The 20,295-nt window shown below is 41.8% G+C and overlaps 1 protein-coding gene across 1 annotated transcript in view; it reads left to right on the top strand.

Moving 5' to 3' along the window:
• abi3bpa (ABI family, member 3 (NESH) binding protein a) overlaps positions 1–20,295 on the top strand; it is a 189,068-nt gene that overhangs the window by 142,352 nt on the left and 26,421 nt on the right. The window contains exons 29-30 of the mRNA XM_078232889.1: positions 14,067–14,146; positions 19,251–19,280. Coding sequence (XP_078089015.1) covers positions 14,067–14,146; positions 19,251–19,280 — 110 coding nt within the window. The remainder of the gene's footprint in view (positions 1–14,066; positions 14,147–19,250; positions 19,281–20,295) is intronic.

Below are 20,295 nucleotides of genomic sequence, written 5' to 3'. Positions count from 1 at the left end.
TTTGGACTGTGCATTATGTAACTCTGCAGGTGATCCAACTCTGTCTCAGTGTGTGGCGGTGGTTATTTGATGATATCTGATACATCAGGTGCTTTTGATCAAGAATGGGATGATTAACATGGTGGTATTCTTCTCATAAAATATTTATTTTCTCCTTGGCTTCTTGCAGCAGGTCATTAAACCCTGCAAGCCCATTCTCCCTGTATTTTGCTTTGAAATCATTTATACTTGTCTTTCCACTCCCACCTCACTCTCAATTCAACTAATTAAGTACCTCCTATTTTCACAGTCCATTAAAGGGACAAGTGCTTCTCCCATTACATTGGCTGGCCACTGAGTTATTTATAAGGATCAAATGCCCAACTGGGCAGTTTATTGCAAAGCAGTGCACACTGGCAGGCTTGTGAGGAAATCAGTGGCTCACAAGGCCTTCCCTGGACAAACAAAATTCAGCTGTGGACCCACAATGCCTCAGCCAGTGTTCCCTGTTGGGGTCGTTGGGAGGAGTTGATCACAAAATCTGCCTTAATTATCATGGGTTTAGCTCAGACTGAAAACACAATCACATATCAAGCAGCCAGCATGTCAAAGTCTTTTAGTAATACAAGTTTAACCATTGAGCAACATAATTTGTAGCCGTGAATTGTTTTGCATTTTTAATCAGACTTGCATAATTGGAGGAAATTATAGCTAAAGTAATGGATAAAGAAATAATACAGGGCATGTATCAGTCCCTGCTGATGTCTACTCCTGAATTCCTAATAGTTGTTCCTAGTGTATCAGATCAAAGTTTGATCTTGTTATCTTCATAAATCTGACTGTGAAATTTTGGGATATACAACAGACATTTAGTCCCATGCGTTCTCTAATTTATAAAAATAATTTGTATGGAATGCCATCTAATATCATCAACAAAACAGATCGCCATCTCCCAAAGTTCAGCACTGCCTGAATATTTCTCTATGCTTTCCCCAAGCAATTTTTAAAAATCCCACTCCAACACTTCTTCAACATTCTCAGCTTCCCACGGTCCAATCTACTTTGCTACCAATCCGTGCTGTACTTCAGTATTCCCCTTTGTTTTAGTTAATACAGTTTACACACTGTTCTCAGGTTATCAGGTATCTTCACTAAGAACAAATTTTCCCAGAGATTCACTGCGGCTCTTTGAAACTGAAATGTCATTGACCATTTCCATTTAAATTCCAAGTGTCACTTGACCTGTTCTTTACCAAATCTTCCTAGTTTACCAGATTATGTATAGTCTATAAATGACAAAGTTTGGTGCTGACGTTTTTCCTATCACTTTTGTTGTGCACAGGCCACTGAAGAGTATCTAAGTATTAGGTAATTGATTCTATTGCACAGAATGGGAGCCATGCTCCGCAGTATGATGGAACCCATTATACGATGCCACCAGTTTTTCAATCGTCTCTCTGGGCACAGAGACCACCTTTCACTCCGAAGGAGCTTAATGATCAGGACAATCAGCCCACTCCAACCAGACCTTCCACTTTCCTTAAAAGAGAGAGAATTGAGCATTTCATTGTTATATTAGCTGATTTCTATTATAATAGAGTCTGCTGAGGGATAGTTTGCTTTTTGAAATGAGTGAGAGAGTGGGTTGTTCTGCTAGTTTTAATTTTCAGTGTTTGTCACTGCTCTCTTCAATTATTATGTTAATTCCACAACCCATCTTCAGAAACCTACTTTAACTGCGATTTGGGGAAGAGCTAGTTTGCAAGATTTCAGAATAACAGAACACTGACTACTCCTATTGCAAATTGTGAGTACATGATTGATCATGCCCTTAGTACTTAAACAGGAAACAGAGCTAAACCAGCCAAATAAATCTTATAGACTGCACTGATATATTTTAGTGTTCTACTGAACTTTACCTACTTGGTCTCTGTAGCACACAGAAATATAATATTGATTTAATTTGAAAAATCTGGTGGTACTGGATGATTGGAAAGAGATACCGAAATATTTGCAATGCTACAGGGGAATATAAAGTAGAAGAATATTTTGAAAAATGGAAACAATGTAGTCAGCAGATGTAAAGATGAAATAAATGTGGAATATTGAGGGATGGATCCATCATGGAAAAAACTGGTGCACTGAGCCATTAAATGCAGGCCTTACCAACATGCTCACATCCCATGAAAGAATCTTAAAAATGAAGTACATCAGTGGTTCAGACCTGTGAGTCCATTGTTTAAAAATTCATTTATGGGAGGTCAAAGTCGCTGGCTAGGTCAGCATTTATTATTGCCCTTCTCTAATTGCCCTCGAATGCGGGAGAAGAATTGCTGTAGTTATCATGGGACAGCTGCACTTGATGCACATAGCACGCAAGTAGTGTGGTAGCCAGCCTGTGTCAGTCTAAGTTTATCAGATCAGTTCATCTGAATATGGTGCACATACACATTGGCCCAAGCACAGAGAAATTGGTAAGGCAGCATTTTCAGTGTGTTGTAGGACGAAGGGAAAACTTGAATAACACAGGACTGCAGGATCCTCTTTGTTTACCATGCTGGGTTATTTTTGTGAGGCAAGGCTCTGGGTGGCATGATGGTACAGTGGTTAGCACTGTTTCCTCACAGCGCCAGGGACCCAGGTTCGATTTCTGGTTTGGGTCACTGTGTGGAGTTTGTACATTCTCTCCGTGTCTGCATGGGTTTCCTCCGAGTGCTCTGGTTTTCTTCCACAGTCTGATGTGCTGGTTAAGTGCATTGGCCATGCTAACTTCTTCCTCAGTGTATCCGAACAGGCGCCAGAGTGTGGCGACTAGGGAATTTTCACAGTAACTTCATTGCAGTGTTAATATAAACCTATTTGTGACACTAATAAATAAACTTTAAACTTCCTGTCATGGAGCAATGGTCTCAAAGATTGATTTCACCTCCTTCCTATGCTGGAAGTAGATCCTTGCAAAATTGCCCCTATATTTTCAGCTGCAAGACATCTATAACTAAATGTGTGCCTACAAACATTAAAAATGATTCAAAAGGATATATTGGAGTGATAATCAGTCAGCCTTTAGATTTTCATATTCTTGGAACAGATTTAATTATTAAAATGTTAGCACCTGCATCCTTATGATATGGAATAAACTTATGAACTGGGATAAAGGTTACAGTGTAGTTTTATGCAATAATAGGGACCAGACTCTCTTCTTTGGTATGCCAAATTTCTGTCCCTAGTTGGAGCACAAAACCAGATGCACCATAGCTAAATAAATGATCATCTTTCCACATGATCGGACTGCATAATTACAAGTACTAATCGTCTAGAAATATGGGATAGGATTTTAAGGATGGTGGCGATAGGCACTTGCCATCCTGAGAGTCTGCAGTCACTTGAGCGTTGATTAGCTGTGGCTGGGACTTTCGTCCACCCTTGAAAGGAAGTCCTGCCTGTCGTTCAGTTGACATCTCTCCACTCTGGCAAGGCAAAGTATTTCAGTGGCCAGAAACGCTCTGCCTGCAACCAAGTCCTGGGACTGTTGGAAAGGTGAGGCCTGGAAGTCCTGGGGTGGGAGGGTACACCCAACACCCTGGGGGTTGGGTGGAGAGTGATTGAAGTGCCAGGGGTAAGGTCGGGAAGGTAGGCCCCCGAGTTCCAAGCTGGTGGAGGGAAGGGCACCCCAACTCTGAGGGGGCCTTCAGAGTGAAACTGAAATGGGTGAAGGCTTTTTCTGTCAGTTTCCCACCCTCGTCTCACCCACTCCTGTTGGCCTAAAAATTGAGGCTGGGCGGGATAAGGCTCTCAATTGGCCATTATGTGACCACTTTTCACCTTAACAGGTGAAAGGGCGGGATTCCCACCCAAGGTCCTGCCAGCCCACATGTGGAATTGTGTCTGGGTTTAGGTGGGCAGGTGATCGTAGGGGGAATCCCATCCATTCAATTTTACACTCCCCCCCCCCCCCCCCCCCCCCATTCCAACCATAGAACCCGCTTTGGGGGTAGTATAAGCTTCTGTCCATGGTTTCCAACCCTGATTTTCTTGGAGTTGGCAGGAAATGCAGATTAAACTCCTGGCCACCGCTGCAAGCAACTCAAAGAGAATTGGGATCTATTCTTCACTCATGTACAGTTTCTGGACAGGCTGGGTCCAGGCAGAGTCCTCAATGCCATACCCGCAGGGCATGAAAGAAAGGGTTAGAACTTTCTTGGCAAACCTCACACAACAAAGACTTCCCCCACGAGAGCAACACTTTGCAAGGTCAACAGATTTGAGGCTCACCAATACCACCCACATTTTCAATTAGGGATGGGAATAAATGCTGGCCTAACCAGTGACGCCCAGACCCCTTGAATTAATTTTTTTTAGAAGTGGAACCAAGAGGTCCAGTGGTTAGCATTACTGCCTCACAGCGCCAGGGACCCAGATTCAATTCCCGCCTTGGGTCACTGTCTGTGTGGAATTTGCACATTCTCCCTGTGTCTGTGTGGGTTTCCTCCGGGTTCTCCAGTTTCCTCCCACAGTCCAAAAGATATGCTGGTTAGGTGCATTGGCCAGGCTAAATTCTCCCTCAGTGTACCCGAACAGATGCCGGAGTGTGGCGACTGGGGGGTTTTCACAGAAACTTCATTGTGGTGTTAATGTAAGCCTACTTGTGACACTAATAAATAAACTTAAACTTAACAGTGGGAGGTACCTAGTGATCAAAAATCCTGGAATACATCCAACTGGAGCTGGCAACCGTAACATCCATTCCTGAGCAGGAAGTCCAGATATACTGACTAGATTTTTCCCTAGACATCAGATTTTTGACGAAGAAAATGAAAGCATGATATTCATGCAAAAATTGCAGACAGGAAAAAACCAACTAGTCCAATGAATTTGTCATTCAGTTCGGATAATCGAGCTGGACTAAAATGTAGTCATGCTGGGTTATTTTTGTAAGGCAAGGCTCTGGGTGGCATGATGGTACAGTGGTTAGCACTGTTTCCTCACAGCGCCAGGGACCCGGGACCGATTTCTGGCTTGGGTCACTGTCTGTGCGGAGTTTGTACATTCTCTCCGTGTCTGCGTTCAGTTTCTGACTCTAGTTTATGCTGTCACTACTTATTCATTTTTCTGCTCTGGATCCGGAAATGTAACAACTGGTCTGTTCACTCTGATGTGATGTCAGTGATGATCAGATTTTTACTTCTGCATATGCCTGGTTGATGTGATGCTTTCCAGTAGAGTTGATAATATATAAAATATCATAGAATTAATTCCTTCACTTCCCAGTGATCAGATAAAATGCACTTTAGGCAGAAGCGCTCCATTGGAATCTGAACATGAAAAGGAGCAAAGTAACCCAAACTGCACACGGATCACAAGCAGGCACAGAACATTATGTTATTTAAGAAGTTGGTAGGAGTATTTTTTTTGTAGATATGAAACACCTCAATATCATCAATGATGTCAACATCATCATACCACAGACCGCAATCAGTAAAGATAGGCAACAACACCTCCTCCATGTTCATCCTCAACAAAGGTGCCCCACAAGTTTTTAGGTGTCCAGATCATCAACAACCTGTCCTGGTCCCCCAATGCCGACACTATAGTTAAGAAAGCCCACCAACGTCTCTACTTTCTCAGAAGACTAAGGAAATTTTGCATGTCAGCTACGACTCTCACCAACTTTTATAGATGCACCATAGAAAGCATTCTTTCTGGCTGTATCACAGCTTGATATGGCTCCTGCTCTGCAAAAACTACAAAAGGTCGTGAATGTAGCCCAATCCATCACGCAAACCAGCCTCCCATCCATTGACTCTGTCTATACTTCCTGCTGCCTCAGCAAAGCAGCCAGCATAATTAAGGACCCCATGCACCCTGGACATTCTCTCTTCCACCTTCTTCCATCGGGAAAAAGATACAAAAGGTCACGTACCAACTGACTCAAGAACAGCTTCTTCCCTACTTTTGAATGGACCTACCTTGCATTAAGTTGATCTTTCTCTCCACCCTAGCTATGATTGTAACACCACATTCTGCACTCTCTTGTTTCCTTCTCTATGAATGGTATGCTTTGTATAGCAAACAAGAAACAATACTTTTCACTGTATGCTAATACATGTGACAATAATAAATCAAATCAAATCCAATCAAATCAAACATACTCTCTTCCACCTTCTTGCTTTGGGAAAAAGATACAAAAGTCTGAAGACACATCCAACCGACTCAAGAACAGCTTCTTCCCTGCTGCCATCAGACTTTTGAATGGACCTACCTCATATTAAGCTGATCTTTCTCTCCTACCCTAGCTATGACACTACATTCTGCACTCCCTCCTTTCCTTCTCTATGTACGGTATGCTTTGTTTGTTTAGCGCGCAAGAAGCAATACTTTCACTGTATGCTAATACATGTGACAATAATAAATCAAATCAAAAAATAGTCAGAATGACCTCTCTTGCTCTGAAAATAGCTTATTGTTGATATTTCAACTTTTGCATATGTTCCAATCTTTATTTAGTTTTGCGTAATCTTTTTATTAAATGTGCAATAATTCCTGCACACTCCTTCCTGATTTAAGCTAATCGCGTGAGAAATCTCCAGTGTGATTGCTTGCTTGACCTGCTTAATGAAATCAGTGTTGTTGGAAACCAGAGATCCCCAATGTTTGGCCCCAGAATCAAATCAACATTGAAAAAAGATAAAATCTACACCATAGAGTTTGCAAGGCTATGTGGGCAGCTTTCTTTGAGGTCAGTGATGGTCTTCACTTCTCTACTGACCCCAAGTCCAAGCCATCATCCCTTCCGTATTGCTATATATTTACTACTAATCACAGACTGAATTTTACCTTTACTGCCCTTTTTAAGCACTTCAGTTCTGACCTTAATTGCTCAAGCAATATTTTAGCTGACTGAACACCATTAAATATTCATTTGCTTCTTGCAAGTTGATACATATTTTGTTTTAAAAAATGATTTTATGCCAATATTCCACTTCAATAAATGTGTTATTAATATCTTACTTGAGCACAAGGGAATCCCAAAATACGGATGGAGTTGAAAACAACTGACTGTTTAGTATAAACATAAGAGTTCTTATGGAAAGAAAAGGGACATAATGCCAGTTATAAATCAAAGTCTATTTGAAAAAGTGTGGTTTCTTAGTGGCTTTAGTGGATTGCCTGAGCAGAGTTGGCTTAGAAATCTGCAGAAGTATGTCTCAAACGTTTGGCAGAATCATTTAATCTGGACAGAAATATCAGGTTTTTTTTAAAAATAGAATATTTGCAGTATTCTGGACCAACGTGTGACTGGCCTTACAGCCAACCATTTTCACTGGTATTTGTGATGAAGGTTTTCAGTTCTGAAGTTGTTCCTGAATGGGGTGCCTCAGGAGAGCACTTTGACTCGCCGTTTGGGTTCTGGGGTAATGACTTACATCCTTTTTAAATTACAACAATTTTATCCTGGCAGTGCATTGGAAAAATTAAATAGAAGCTTTGTGATCAGACTTGATGCTGAAACATTTATGTTGACAACATTTCCATTGACACAGCTGCTGGATTTGATTTTCCTACGGGTAGCAATTAGGACCAGTCTTACTACATTGTGGTCTCTGATGAAAGCAATCAAAAATAGGCCAACCACCAAGTGGTTCTAGTTACCCTGGTGAGGTTCAGGCTAGTTTCTTTCTCGCATTTTGTGGCAAAAAACAGGAAAATCAAGTGGTTGGGTTCACTATCCCACCCGTGGATAGTGTTTGCCTGTTTTGTAGCGCAACTGTCAAGGTTGTAGACTGACCACTCTCTTGGCTGTGCCTTATGGTCTAGCAAAAGAAGGACACCATTATAGCTGTTTACTTGTGTTTTTTAGTAGAAATTTTATTGAGCATTTTCTCATTTATTCCCCTCAGGCAGCCAGGCCATTCTTCCTAGTCTGGTAAGGGTTAGTAAAAATGGCTGCCAGTATGCAAAACAACTTGCAAAAATGTTTGGAAATAAAAGTTTAAAGTTTATTTATTAGTCACAAGTAGGCTTGCATTAACACTGCAATGAAATTACTGTGAAAGTCTCCTAGTTGCCACAGTCTGGCACCTGTTCGGGTACACTGAGGGAGAATTTAGCATGGCCAATGCACCTAACCAGCATGTCTTTAGGACTGTGAGAGGAAACCAGAGCATCCAGAGGAAACCCACGCAGACAAGGGGAGAACGTGCAAACACCACACAGACAGTGACCCAAGCCGGGAATTGAACCCGGGTCCCTGGCGCTGTGAGGCAGCAGTGCTAACCACTGTGCCACCATGCCACCCTATAAATTGATGGTTGGTCTAACAAGTGCTGCCACTTATCAGTCGAAGAATTTAGTCTGAAGGTGTCAGTGGCTTAGGAAATGCCATTTTTTACATTCTTACAATGTCCATCTTATCTTCGCATTACATTTTAAAAGAAAACAGTGGAATATTATTATGAGGCCACAATTCGCTCTTCATATTCTGATTATCTTTGTTCCTATAACTCATAAGTTCATTGTGTGTTACAAACTATTATACTGTAAAATGTTTCTTGTCACAGAACTTGCACTTATGTAGTGTCGCCACATTCTCAGAATGCCCCAAAGCACATAACAACCAATGACAGCTCCTAAAATGCAGTTATTGTTATGTAATAAAACACATGTGAGGTCTTGTGGCACATGGGTAGTATCCCACTGATACTTTCCCTCTTAGCTCTGAACAGATCATACATGGTGCAATAGTCAGCATATCTTAGCAAGTATTAATACAATCTTCCCATATCCCACATTCATCAATCAGGAGAGGCCATCAACTAAACAGCATTTGGAAATGAAAAAAAATTAGATTTTTGAAATCTGTACTTTATAGAAGTAAGATATATTACGGTTGTGAAGAAATTCAAAGCAGTAACTGTGTGCAAGTCCATACTAGTGATTTAAGCCTGTTAGTAAATATACAGTATAGATTTGCAGTGCTTCACTATTGACCACTTTATTCCAAGAATACGAGAGGAGCAGATGTTTCCTTACAACCCTTGTTTATCGACAAGCTATAACATGTATTAATGCTTACAGCAGACTTCGGCTTTTTCTAATTCAGGCATCCCTTATCAATAGAAAAAAAATCCCTCTACATAAGAACAAAGTGCCTTTTGTGTAATTGCAAAAACAGCAAGGGAACATTGCCTCTATCTCGAAGAAGGCTGTGGGATTTGAGAGAGGTGTTCAAAATCATGAAGGGTTTTGATTGTTCTCCTTAATTGCACTGTCTTCAGTTTCAGAAGGGTCATGAACCAAAGGGCACAGATTTAGAATCTCTGCAGTGCAGAAGGAGGCCATTCGGCTAATTGAGTCTGCACCAACTTCGACAAAGTATCCTACCTAGCCCTATCCCTGTAATCCCCACATATTTACCCCTGCTAATCCCCCTAACCCACACATTGTGGCACACTGAGGGGAAAGTTAGCATGGCCAATCCACCTAATCTGCACATCTTTGAACTTGGGCTAATTGGTACAAGAACCAGAGGCAGTGTGAGAGAAAACATTATTACACGGCAAGTTGCTATACTCTGGAATGCATTGTCTGAAGAGATGGTTGAGTCAGATTCATTAATAACTTTCAAGAGGGAATTGAATAAATACTTGATGAAAACTTTGCAGGGCTATGGGAAAAGAGCAGGAAGGCAATTGAATAGTTCTTTCAAAGAGCCAATGCAAGCATGTTTAACTAAATGGTCTCCTTTATTATACAATGATTCTAAAAAATCCTATTTATAATTTCAATCTAAATAGGCAACAGAAGAAAATCTCCCCAGTTTAAAGTGATCAAGTATACACAAAACTAGAAGTTCCACATCAGGTTTTCATTTAAACAATAACATAGGGCAGAATTCTCCCACCCGGCCCAGGGTGGGTTTGGTGGCGAGTGGGCACGGTGAATCTGGCAGGAGCCAAAAAGTTGGAAACCGGCTGTCATGAAATTCTGTTACAGTTCTCCCAATGCTGGGTGAATACCTTCTGGCAGATGGTACAAACACCATTGCATTCATTTGAAGCTCATGAACGTTCAGTAAAATAGCTGCCTGTCGGTATCCCACCAGGCCTTTCAATCCTGCATCACACCAGCGGGAATTTACATCACCAAACTCTGTTACTAGTGAGGGGCGATCCTCAGTACAGCAGAGACTTTGAGTTGAGTGCATCAACTTTCTGTCATAGTGCTGTGCTGCTTCAGATGTGCTGTTCACCACTCCGCCATGGCAGACCGATTCCAGCTGTTCATCTACATGCCGAGCTGGTCTTCATGGATAACACCATTCTGCTAGACACATGGACCTTCCTGAGTAACTGAGTCGGATCAGTACTGCGCCTGGAGTTGGGAAGTGCAGGGCTCTCCTTGTGCCAGGTGCCACCAGTGTCTATCTGGACAGGATTGTGCTATGGTACACATACAACCACCGCAACAAAGGTCCAAAGTTAGACAGGAGGTGAAGTGTGAGGTGAAGCTGGGGGCTGTGGCCTAGATACAAGGGGGGCCAATGTGGAAGGAGGGCCTTGCACAGAGTTGAGGTGAGGGTGAGAGCTTACGATGGCATATACAGGGGCAAGGAGGTGGATGAAGAAGGCAGGGGGAAGACTGAGGGAAGTTGGAACCTGGCAAGCTTACATGAGAAACTCCAAACAAGGGAGTCAAAGTGATAACATATCATTTACTGGAAGGGGGAATAGATGAAGACTCCAGAGACAGTGGATAGTGGTCCAAGTGGGGCATGGGCGCCTCGCAGGTGATGGACTCTGGAGGAAGATGATTGAATCAAGGAACAGACTTCCTCTTGAGGCAGCCAGCTTTTTCCCTCTGGATTGCTGACATCCTGCATGGTCTGATGAAGGCAGGTGGGCTGGGGAGAGTGATATGAGTGTGCTGGACTGGTATTTAAATATGGCGCCAGGACCTTCAAATCCATCAGCTGAGGGTGGGGGGACAAATCAGCTGCCGGCCAGGCAGGAGAGTCGGAGGGAAACTCACTTGTGCATAATTAAGCACAGGATCTGTTGCAGGATCCTTCCATCCTGGTCGGCATGATAGGTGCCACCCGCCACCATACTTAGTCTCAAAATGGGAGACTTCCACCCAGAAATAAACCTGGGATTATTGAACCTAAAACATGTCGTTAAATATATTAACATTTTATTATAGTACTGTGTAAGTACTGTATTGATTCTGTTTGCTTGTTGCATATTTGGCAGAACAAAACCTTACAAACTGGTCCGGTTTGAGAAATTCAATAACTTAAACAGGAAGCTCTACAAATCAGCTACAAAAATATTTTTATTAACTTATACATTTATTTTTATTTGATCACAATTTCTTTATTCTTTCACGGAATGCCGCAGGCAAGGCTAGTATTTGTTGCTCATCCCTGATTGCCCTTGAACTGATTGACTTGCAGGGAGCAGTTAAGAGTCAACCACATTGCTGTGGGTCTGGACTCACATGTAGGTCAGATTAGTTAAGAATGGTAAGTTTTCTTCCCTAAAGGACATTAGTGAACCAGATGGATTTTTACGACAATGTTCTCCTGGTCACCATTACTGAGACTAACTTTATAATTCTGGATTATTAATTGAATCCAAACCAAAGGCCCCTAGAGCATTACAGTTTACAATTTATTTATTAGTGTCACAAGGAGGCTTACATTAACACTGCAATAAAGTTACTGTGAAAATCCCCTAGTTGCCACACTCCGGCACCTGTTCAGGTACACTGGGGGAGAATTTATCATGGCCAATGCACCTAACCAGCACATCTTTTAGACTGTGGGAGGAAACCGGAGCACCTAGAGGAGATCCATGCAGACACGGGGATATTACCACTATATTATCACTATGCCTCCAATTTTATATTTTATTTAAAGAATTATTGTTGTAAAGAAAAGGTTTAATTTGGGGAAAATAGATGATAGCAGCTATTGATATTTCAGCTTTTTCGCAATATCAGGTACTGCAACACCTATAAGCCAGTTCTCCAGTTGATTATGATCACTGGTGTTCACCAATTAAAGTCAAATGACCCTTTGGCTCAGTGCTCGCATTTCTGGGCCCGATTCTCCCATCGCGATGTGCTAATTTTTTGGCACGTCGGGTCGGGAGGTGGTGTCTTGACCATTTTGCGGGATTCGCACATGCGTTCCTGATGCATGCACGTCTCCCACTGCCGGAGAGCAGACGCAGTTGAGACCACGTTGGAAACCAGGGTAAAAAATGGTAAGTGATTATAATCTGTTTTTAATATAATCTAAATGTCATTATTGGGCCCGGGATGGAATTCTCCAGGCTTGATAGTATCTGCCACCCCACCAGGAGTATTTCACTCCAGTGAGGTTTAGAGTAGTTCCCCACATTCTGGGAACTAGCGGGAGACCCCGCTGAAGTGAAGGAGGGGCAATCAGGGACTCCCAGGGGCCGGCGGTGGGTGCGTGGTGCTCCCTGGGCATGGGCACCTGGCATGTCAGCCCGTACCCAGACACTGCCCAAGGGGAAAGTGCCCATGCCCAGGAGCACCTTGGCACTGCCCACCGGGCATGGGGCAGTGCCAAGGGGGTGGGGCCTATTGTGGGTACAGACTATGGGTGATTGGTGGGGGGGGCCCCGCTGCCACTCTGCATTGGGATTTGGTCGGGGCTGGAGGGAGGCCAGCGATCGGGGCAATCTGGCAGGGGGCTGTCTCCCATGGGGGTGGTCTGTCAGGATGGGGTGGGTGGGGGGGCTGGAGATCAGGGCAGTCCAGGACAGGTGGGGGGGAGGTCGGGGCTGACCCAGGAATGGTCGTGGGGGCCTCAATCAGGCTGTGGGAGGGTTGGGGGCACCATTGTGAGGGTCCCAGGCTAGCTAGCGATTAAGCTGGCCAGCAAATGGGAGGCTGACAGTGCGGGGCCACTGCGCATGCACAGAGGCCCAGAACTGACAGACTCTGGTGCGAATAGGCCCCGCCCCAAAACTTTTAATGATATTCACGATTGTGACCTCTGCAGTGCACAGTGTGGGAGATTCGAGTCTGAACTCCTACTGAAAAAACAATCATTAATTACACAATTTTTCCCACTAATTCAGCACTTAGTTTTTTTGGGAGATTCGGGTCCTCTGTCTTTGAGTCAGAAGGTGTTGGATTTAAACCAGCTCTGGATTCTATGTTGACGCTCAGCAGAATATTCATGGCTGTTGGATGTATTTGCCTCTCCTGTGCCCCATCCTTATAGGAACCTGTAAGCCCACCTGCCACACTGAACTAATCCCCAATTAACTGGTATAATGGTGGTCACAGCAATGAAAGGAGCATTTACTTTGCAGCCTACTGGCCTGTGAATCCTTTACTATTTCAGAGTACTTTCAAATGGAAAGAATAGCTAGTTATGAAAACAATGCAGTCAGAGATAGAGAAATTAAAATAAAACAAAATTCTACTAACAACCTGTCTCCTGAGGGAAAATATCGAATTAAGCATCATTCAACTAATAAATTGAGAGTTGTCACAATCCTATTTCTCATTTCCACAGAGGCTAGAGGATGTCAAAACTTTATCATTCATGAAGGAAATGATGTTGATAGATGGAGTTATGTCATATGAACCAGAGTGGCACATTCATATCACCTTAGCATGGGCTGTCCTTTGTACTTCAGATGGCTATTGCTGATATTTCATATGAACTTATGTGCTACAGTGAGACCTGTGATACAATGCCAGAGTCACCTAGCTTTAGCTAAAGGACACTGCATTATTGTAAAGAAAATTGGTCATGTTTAGTTCTGTGGGCAAGAGAACGATGTTGATATGAATCACACCTATCTGCTGAGTCATCTAATGTCCAAACTGGGATGGCTGATCTGAGCATGGATTGGCTTTTTGGAATGTAGAAGCAAACTGTTCGTATTCCCTACAAAATACAAATTTAAAAACTGCCCAAGTATGTTTACATTTTCATTGTTTCAAAGGGTTGAGCAGAGTGGGCTGCTCTTAAATAAGAGTACATTTAGAAGCAAGATATTTATTCATTAATAAATGTTCTAACCTTGTTGTATATTTAACAGCTACACATTCTCAGTGACACCTACAAACAAACATGGCAGAGGTCCAAAAAGTGACTCACTTACTTTTGTTACAGAATCAGGTAAGCGTGTGTTTCTGTTTTTATTCCCCGTAAAGGAGCATGAAATAACTATAGAAATTAGAATAGGGCATTCAGACTCTCCAGCTTACTCTACCATTTACATCATAGCTGACTTCTATCTTAACTCCATTTGGTGACCTTGTCTCCATAACCCTGAATACACTTGCCTAACAACAATGTCTCAATCACAGTTTTGAAATTTTAATTGACCTATTGACCTGTGCTCCACAGCTTTTGGGTCACGGGGGGGGGGGGGGGGGTGCAAGGGGTAATAGTAGTGGTGTGGAGATGGCAGGAAAGAGTCCTACCACCCCTGAAACCAAAAGAGAACGCTGGAAAATCTCAGCAGGTTTGGCAGTATCTGTAAGGAGAGAAAAGAGCTGACGTTTCGAGTCCAGACAACCCTTTGTCAAAGCTAAAAGGCATAGAAAGTGGGAGATATTTCTACTGTAGGGTGAGGGAATGAAAGATGAGTCATAGCCACAAAAACCGGGGAAAAGACTGCCAATGGCAAGAAACAAAAGGTAGAGAACAGTAAAAAGATAAAACAAAATAGAATGAAAACAAAGGGGTGGAGGTGGGGTAGAGCAAATCATCTGAAGTTATTGAATTCGATGTTGAGACTGGAAGGCTGTAAAGTGCCGAGCCGGGAGATGAGATGCTGTTCCTCCAGTTTGCATTGAGCTTCACTGGAACATTGCAGCAAGTCAAGGACAGACATGTGGGCATGGGAACAGGATCGTGTATTAAAATGGCAAGCAACTGGAAGGTCAGGGTCTTGATTGTGCACAGACCGAAGGTGCTCAGCAAAGCGATCACCCAGTCTACGCTTGGTCTCTCCAACATAGAGGAGACCACATTGGAAGCAGCGAATGCAATAGACCAAATTGAAAAAGGTGCAAGTGAAACACTGCTTAACCTGGAATGAATGTTTTGGACCTTGGATGATGAGCATGGAAGATGTAAAGGGACAGGTGTTACACCTTCTGCGATTGCATGGGAAGGTGCCATGAGTGACGGGAGAGGTGTTGGGTATAGTGGAGGAGAGGACAAGGTTATCCCAGAGGAAAGAGTCTCTGCGGAATGCTGACAGAGGAAGTGAAGGGAAGATGTGTTTGGTGGTGGCATCATCCCTTCACTCCCTCTGTCCTTGGCTTCTCTTTTTCTAAATCTTACCTCTGTCCCATCCATTTCCCCCCCCCCAACATCATTTTGGTTTCTCTGTCGTTTGGCCATTCGCACCCTTTGTTCTCTCTGTGGATAGCCATTGGCAGTCTTTTCCCCTGGTTTCTGTGGCTATGACTCATTTTTCACTCCCTCACCCTGCAGTATAAATATCTCCCACTTTCTATGCCTTTTAGCTTTGACAAAGGGTCGTCTGGACTTGAAACGTCAGCTCTTTTCTCTCCTTACAGATGCTACTAGACCTGCTGTGATTTTCCAGCATTTACTCTTTTGGTTTCAGATTCCAGCATCCGCTGTAATTTGCTTTTACCCACCACCCCTGTGTGAATAAGAGTTTTCAGCCATTATCCATGAGCGGTCTCATTCTAACTTTAAACTCACGATCCCTTTGCTCCACGTTCCCACACAGGTAGAAGTAATTCCTATGAACCCAAGCAATTCTGATAATCATCTCTGGCCCCTTAGGTTCATCACTCTTTAACCTTCTATATTTAAGGGAATACAAGCCCAGACTATTAAAGCTTCTCAATTTTACACTTTTAGCCTAGGTATCATTCTGGTGAACCTGTGCTGCACCCACCCAAAGGTCCATCTGTTCTTCCTGAGGTGCAGTGCCCAGAATTGAATGCACACCAGATGGGATGTAACCAGAGCTCTTGCAGCTGGAACATATCTTCTGCTCCTTTGTATTCTAACCCTCATGAGAGAAAGGCCAACATTCCATTAGCCTTTCAAATTATTTTTTTTGTACCTGTCCACTAACTTTTACTGATCTCTATACAATATGCTCAAATCTAGTTACAAGAGCATACCGAGAAGTATACAGACACACTATGGGGACAGCAGGATGGAGTTCGATGGAGGAGGAAGGGGGGAAATCTCCTGAGGAACTGAGATACAATTCAGCTAAACTAAAAACATCTGTAATATAGAACTTTTTCCTTTTGCAATTAAAAATCAACTACAAATATTTCTTTCAAATGCTTCCCAGCATTTGAATTTATTTTAAAGTTACCAATTAAACAATGGAACACTGACAGAGTATTAAAAAATAAATTCCTCTCTAAAAGTCAGCTTAAATGTTGAAGTATGAAGCATCAAAACACAGCTAGCATTTAAAACTGAGCTGCACGTGGCATGAATTCTCCTCGTACCACTCATAAACTATTGCTGGTCCTGTGGCTGCTGACAGTTCTTTTTGACTTCATCCACGCAAGCTTTGACAAAGGCCTGAGTTGAGAAATGCAGAGTTCTTGGATGATTGCAGGACTGAAAGGTATCACAAAGCTAGAGAGGGGTGAGGATTTATCAGCAGACTATTTGACTTGAGGAGCATTGCAACAGAATCTGACCCAGTCTTTGGTTTCCACCTATATGAATGTTCCAGCATGAGCTACAGGCTAACAATAAGAGAGGAAAGCTATGGCTATTGAAAAATGTTGTTGGGATACAAGCTACTCTAACAAACTACATTTGCGCATTCCTCATTGCCATAGCAATTATTCATACAACTGAGTAGTTCATCGCACCACTTTAACTGGAACGAACCGCATACTGTCGAAACTGGCTGCACATATAGACTACGTCGGGCAAGAGCTACGAGTTCTTTGTCTTGACATTATGAACTCAGCTGGGCTTCCACAAAAGTGCAGCAACTTTTTTGGCCACTTTTTTGTGATAGTCCTGCAAATGACCAGTTTTATTAAATTAATTTTGCAAAACATCATGAGGAGATTTGAACTTATTATTATGGATTACAATTAGCATGATTACATTTTTTACTCTCTGTGGCTCATGAAACAGCAAAGCATAAATTACTTACCTTTCTGGACCTTCTCTTGCCCAAATCCACCTGTCAACAGACTGAACGGGAAGTCGTGCAGCCTGAAGTTAAAATTGCACTTGTAGCACAATTATCTCGTTGGAGCCCAATCTGCATTTTTAAAGCAGGACCCTGAAATGTTCTGGTGGTTGCCCAGCACACTTACTAAAAACAGTACTTATATACTGAGGTAAGATGGTCAAATTGGAAGGAATACTTTGTCCCAGTTTCAACCGTAGGCTCACTTGGTTTCTGCCAGGTGTGCAAGTTTAAAATTGGACCTGGGACAACATCTGGAAATATTTGCTTTCCTTAAATTTTGTTAACACTCTTGGTTTTAAAGTACACGAATAACCCTTGGAATTTCGAGTTAAAAGCTAGAAGTTCTGGTATGCAAAAAAGCATTTAGTTAAGTAGAGAGTATTTAAAATCTTGGAGAGAAATGTGAGGCAGTTAAGCTTTATAAACTAATGATTTTGGGAAGCACCATAATGATAAAATAAATGGTTTCCTGCTTCAGTATTGTCATAGGGAGAGTTCATAGCACCATTTTACTCCTTCCTTCCATTTTTGCACTGTATATTTGCATATTTACTGTTGAGATCAGTACCAGGAGGGTGCTGTACGGATGCCAAAACTGTGTAAAAACAACATTCATCACCGACCTAATGAAATGACGTCCAATCTGTCTACAGTCAGAAAATATTAGGAGTTAGATTTATGATCAAAAAGAGTGAGACAATTGCTAACTAATTTGAAAATGTGCAGTTGTGCTTAATTTATAAGTAGCATATATCAAATGGGTCCGATTTTACAACTAAAATGACAGATTGTTATTTCTATTGCAGCCATTTGGGAATTCTGAATGTCCTTAAATGCAATAAAATAAATTAAACTAGTAATTTGAGACAGATATGGGCAGAAGCAAGCATTGGTAATTATGCCTTACCTTCATGACTGAGAAGGCCTTGGCAATAGCGCTATGGGAAAGCCTGCTGTGCTTTTCTTCAGTGTTAATTATGCATACATGCCAGCTATCAAAATTTTACAGAGATTTGCATTTGCAGGTGAAATATGGTATCAATTTTAGATGCCTTCCTTAGCTTTTGCAGGAAATCTCTTAAATCCTGTAACCATGGCTTTGATTCTTGATTTTGTCAATGTCACCACATAGTGTTGGGAATATTACAAAAATAATTAGGGTATATTGCTAAAGGGAACAGCAGCATTGATAATCAGAGCAGCAGCAGAAGGTAGGTGGTCTAGAGCAGTATTGATGGGTACTCTTAGAGTGACACTTAGGAGGGTGATAGTGGTGGGGGATAAGCAGAAAGACCAAAACCAGAAATCGGGAAGGGGGAGTGCAAGAGGAATGCACAAGGACAAGTTTTGTGAAGGGGGGAGAAATGAAAATCAACTAATTTCTTAATGTGGATCAACTTTGCACCCAGGTAGCAAGTTGAATATCTATCCCAATGTTTCTGTGAACATGGAGGATTGTTTGAGGGGGAATTTGTCTGGGAATTAGGGAGGTGCAACAACAGAGCCAATCGCAATGAACTGGAAGATGGGGGTTACAGGGAGAAATGGTCTGCAATGGAGTTGACAGGGAATACTTCTCTGAATGGAGGAGAGTTGGAGGGAGTTTGTGAAGGAGGTTAACAATTTAGTTCTGTAAAATCACGCAAGCAGCTCTAAATTCTACACCTTGTAATAATGAGTATTTGTCAAGCTGTAAGTGATGATCACTGACCAATTTGTAATGCTCCACTGTTTATTTGTGCTTCTATGATGGGAAGCTACATAAAGATCCGATTTCCATATCCTAATCGACAAAGTAGCAATAATGGTTTTTTAAAGTTCGTACTCTGGTTAATATTCTTGAAATTAAGTTCTCCCAATTATTCTGCTTTTCAGCACATTCCAATACCTTCAAAAGAATCACAATTTAGCAGAAATGAACTATTACTGAATTACTCTTTTGAAATATTTCTATGTTTTTAGATCTTTACAAAATGGCAAAAGTTTCATTTTCTAATGCTCTTTCTTTGTTTTCCACTTTTAATTTCCCTCTCCCCCTGCCTCCCAACCCTGTAGCGGACCCCAGCTTAAGTGAATATGTACCAGGTGAGTGCTGCAAACTCCAGTCAGGACATATTTCTCTGATGAAAGTATGGAAGATGAATATTAATAGCATTAAAATCTGCCAAATTGGGCTCAGCTGAATGGTGAAGCCAAGCATACAATGGATTGTACCACATTCTTGATTTTAGTTTAATATGACGTGGTTAATTCAGGCTGAACACTTAATGCCCAGGAGCCCACTAAGAAAGCTTTCTGGTCCGTACTGCAGGTTATTTTTATAATCCAACAATATTTATACACCACACTCAATATAGTGCTGGTTTGTGCAGAATCAGTCACTCGTGCCTTTTCTTACTCAACGATTTGTTTATTATCAGTTAAAAGTCAACTTAAGCATATTAATAATACTGTCACCTTTGACATTATTTAGATAAATTTGAGATTTCAGAGTACTGGGGGGGAATAAATGCATTATTTAAAGGAATATTGCCTTTATGAAAATGTGATCTAGTCCTTTTTTGTTTGGTTTTGTCTTTAATAGTACAATTCTTCATTTTTTTCAACATTTCACTGTAATGAGATGAAGCGTACAATGGAAGCTGGATCGCTGGTTTAAAATAACTGACTAAATCAATACACTTTTCTTAATGACATGATTTCTATAATTTTTTAATCTATGTTCAGTTTCCACAATTCTCTTTCAGTTTTCCATGGTAACAGAAAACCAGAGGCTTTGCCCATAATGTAATTTACAAATGGGCTGCTATTCCCTACAATCAAGGCTAATGATTCATGATTCTTTTGAATGTGCAGTGCCATGGAGTTATTAGATTTTTTTGGGAGTAGTCTCTGCAAATCCATTCTTGTTTTCTGCAAAAATGGAAAAAATTAGTGCACATGACATTTTCTCTCCAAACTACAACTTCATTTTATGGTGGTAGTGTCCCTTTGTTAGTTTTTCAAAACAAGATGTAAGTTTGTTCATTAATAACAGCGTTTGGTGTTTGGTTCGCCCCCCAGAAAGAGATTTAGGCCTATCACTTGAATCTAATCATCT

Source organism: Mustelus asterias, chromosome 17 (genome assembly GCF_964213995.1).
Source record: "Mustelus asterias chromosome 17, sMusAst1.hap1.1, whole genome shotgun sequence".
Taxonomy (NCBI): Eukaryota; Metazoa; Chordata; class Chondrichthyes; order Carcharhiniformes; family Triakidae; genus Mustelus; species Mustelus asterias.
The sequence above is the reverse complement of the archived record's forward strand: the minus strand, read 5'-3'. Positions and strand labels throughout refer to the sequence as shown.